The sequence below is a fragment of the Octopus bimaculoides genome, chromosome 6 (assembly GCF_001194135.2).
Source record: "Octopus bimaculoides isolate UCB-OBI-ISO-001 chromosome 6, ASM119413v2, whole genome shotgun sequence".
Taxonomy (NCBI): domain Eukaryota; kingdom Metazoa; phylum Mollusca; class Cephalopoda; order Octopoda; family Octopodidae; genus Octopus; species Octopus bimaculoides.
Genome location: NC_068986.1, coordinates 106,432,517 through 106,435,616, shown reverse-complemented (window position 1 = coordinate 106,435,616; position 3,100 = coordinate 106,432,517). Strand labels below are relative to the sequence as shown.

Sequence of the window (3,100 nt, the reverse complement as noted above, 5' to 3'; positions counted from 1 at the left end):
TATATATATAAAGATTTTTTTGTAATCTATGTTGGACCGTGTTACTTGGTTTCTGTTTTCTAAAACGTGAATTCATAAATATGATACTGTCTATATTTATTTCATTTTCTTATTTACGTTTCCCATCAATGATATTATTGAATACCAATTTTTTTTTTTAGCCTGTTATAGATAAGTATATAAGCTGTTTCATATTCATAAGTTTTCCAATAATATAAGTTAGGAAAACATGTGATCTACAGGTTAGGGGGTTTGCATGTAAGATCATTTTTTTGATTCCTTGATCGAGTGCCGTGTTGTACTCTTCAAGTTAGTTTATTTTTCGATGCTTGCTCCAGTTCAATCTGTTGTAAATGAGTAAAAATGAGACGAAATGGCGTTGCATTTCACTGGGAGTATTGGGACCTCGATGACTTACACGCAATATAAACCGCTTAACGGGCCCTATATGTCCTAATACTCAAACAGGTAATGTCCAAGGATTGATGATGATAATGACAATGATAACGATAATGTATTAGTGAGCGTTTATAAAGTAGCCAGACCTGCTAGAAATGACAACCATATTAATCTCACGCCTTAATTAACCATCTTACATAGGGAGGTGCATATGGTGTTATATGATCTTAAGGTATGAACTGAAAATTAGAAAATAACTGACACAAAGCTAATCATATCTCGAACTTCATAGTTATACTCTGTCAATGCTCAACTAGGTTAAATAACATCTAATGTGAAGTAATAACTTCAAATTTTTGCACAAGGCCAGCAATTTGGAGGGAAGGAGTTAATCGGTTACATCGATCCCCGTGCTTAACTCAGCTGGTATCTATTCTACAGACACCGAAAGGATGAAAGGTAGAATGGAAGTTGGAAGAATTTAAGCTAAGAATGTAAAGAGCGGGAAGAAATTCCACGGAGCATTTTGTCCGCTTTGTTGACGATTGTACCAGCTCACTGCTTTACTTGTGTGAAATAATAACAATCCGAAGCTCTTGTCTTTGTTTGTTCAGTGACACTCAAAATATAATACATGAGGTGACTAAAATTAATGTTTATTTTCAGGTCAAGTAAATCAATTGGAGAAAGAATTAAAGATGTTAGCTGAGCAAGTAACGACGATGATTATTTGAATCAACAACAGTATTTCAAGAAAGCAGCTATAACCCATTGATAATGTAAAACTGGCGACGAAGAAATCACTGTAATTTGCTGAGTAAGCATATGCACATTTACTATAAACAAACATTCATGTGTGTTAGTAATACAAGCAATTACAGAAGTTCTTGGAAGAAAACAAACTGCTTATTTTATTATATAAAATCATACATTAGAAAATTGTGACAAATCTGGTTTCATTAAGAGATAACAACTTTTCAATAATTGAATGAACAGCTCGGTAAAGTATAAGAATAGAAGAGTCTTTATTTGAATTGTTTTATTTTTGGTATTCTTATCCGATTTCCACTCAACTCATGACTTGTTAACGTTTAATCAATACATAGAAAGGAATGTAGGTTTGCATATAATCAGTGACAAAGATAAGACTAACGTAATTTTAATTATGCTACATACCTCGTTTGACAGACACCAATTTAAAATGATGTGTTCCTGGAAATGTAGCTAGTTGAACTTCTCTGTACACATTGCTTTGCAGTTGTCTTGACGGTGTGGAAACGTTCATCTGGTGGTGAGGGCAGTAGATTTTTATACAAATAGCGCAGAAAATATGTAAGAAGTTCTTCCAAAATATTGTGTTGAATATGCAATAGAGTATAAAATTCACCGCTGAGTTAATAAGAAGTAATAGATCGGTTATCTCGCGAATGCCACGAGTTAAATAATCTTCTTCGATATAGCCAAAACCAAGGATGGTGGACATGATGGCATCAGGCGATATACAAACCATGAATACCAAGACAACACAGACCAACATAATGGTAATGCGGTATCGTCTCATATTCTTGGATTTGCTTAGTTTACAACGCCTAATACCACACATTATACAAGTATTTAATACTATTAAAGTTAAAAGCGGAATTACTGAACGAATAAGGTTTTGAAACCAAGTATAAGCCCTTGAGAAAACATTGTTTTGCCAGAGTTTCGTAACTGACAAATCCAATAAAGTCTGATTTGTTCTATTATCGTACACTTCATAAGACTGGTATCTCATTGCATATGGTATGGATAGCATACTCATAAAGAAGTAAACGCATACAGTTATAATGCGGGCGCGGTGAATAGTGCAGTAAGATTTCACATAGAGAGGTTTACATACGTAAACGTATCGTTCCACTGCTACAGATACGGTGATCCACGCCGATATGCATAACGACGTATTGAAAATATAGTGGGCGTAAGGATATAAACCTTGATATAAAGACTCTCCAGTTCGTTTGTCAATCTCCATCAGTAATATCACAACGAAATAGAGAAAGTCGTTGATGAGTTTTATGCTATCAGAAAAGGCCAAAGCCAAGAGGTAGATATTTGTCGAGGACTGCATTTGCTTTTGGGTCATCACAATAATGCTCATTGTGTTTCCTATAAGGCCGATTGAGCAGGCGATTGGGTAACATACGAGACCGGTGATGGAACGCGCTTCCAAATAGAACTGTTCGTAAGCATTATAACTCTTCGTAGTGATAATGTTGGTAAGATTTTCTGACGGAATCATTCTCGCCTTTAATTCTTCATTTCTCATGAAGTCGAACTTTTACTTGTGGTAACCAGTTCATTATTTTCACCATTCAGCCTAAATTAAAATACAAAAATTTTTAAACAATCATACATTTCCAAAATAGAATTTTTAAATAAATACTTCACATTATCTTCAATATAAACGTATATAATTCGATTTTTTTTTTATGGCGGAGCTCAAAGTAGACAAAGCTATAATAATGTGTAAATATTGAGCTAAGAATCCCTTTGGTTAGAAAAATTTGAAGACCGCTTGTAAACATTCGCGTGCTTGCGTGTGGGTGGCAGGGTTTTAAAATAAGGGCAAATAAGAGAGGCTGAACATGTTAGAAATAGCAATCAAATCGCCCTCTCTCTCTCTTTCTTTCTCTCTCTCTCTCTCTCTCTCTCTCTCTCT

At 34.6% G+C, this 3,100-nt stretch overlaps 1 protein-coding gene and 1 long non-coding RNA gene across 17 annotated transcripts in view; one reads left to right on the top strand and one right to left on the bottom strand.

The window, feature by feature from the left end:
• Positions 1-3,100, bottom strand: part of LOC106871985 (FMRFamide receptor) — a 337,948-nt gene that overhangs the window by 18,909 nt on the left and 315,939 nt on the right. For all 12 annotated transcript variants that reach the window (XM_014918777.2, XM_052969027.1, XM_014918779.2 and 9 more), the window contains one exon: positions 1,576-2,758. In XM_014918777.2, the coding sequence (XP_014774263.1) occupies positions 1,576-2,707 (1,132 nt within the window). In that variant the 5' untranslated portion in view covers positions 2,708-2,758. The remainder of the gene's footprint in view (positions 1-1,575; positions 2,759-3,100) is intronic.
• LOC128248163 (uncharacterized) overlaps positions 1-3,100 on the top strand; it is a 51,365-nt gene that overhangs the window by 27,453 nt on the left and 20,812 nt on the right. For 4 of the 5 annotated variants that reach the window (XR_008264462.1, XR_008264461.1, XR_008264463.1 and 1 more), the window contains exon 2: positions 1,066-1,216. This is a non-coding gene — a long non-coding RNA (uncharacterized LOC128248163). Of the gene's footprint in view, positions 1-182; positions 259-1,065; positions 1,217-3,100 lie in introns of those variants that run through there. The other variant, XR_008264465.1, reaches the window with a different exon arrangement.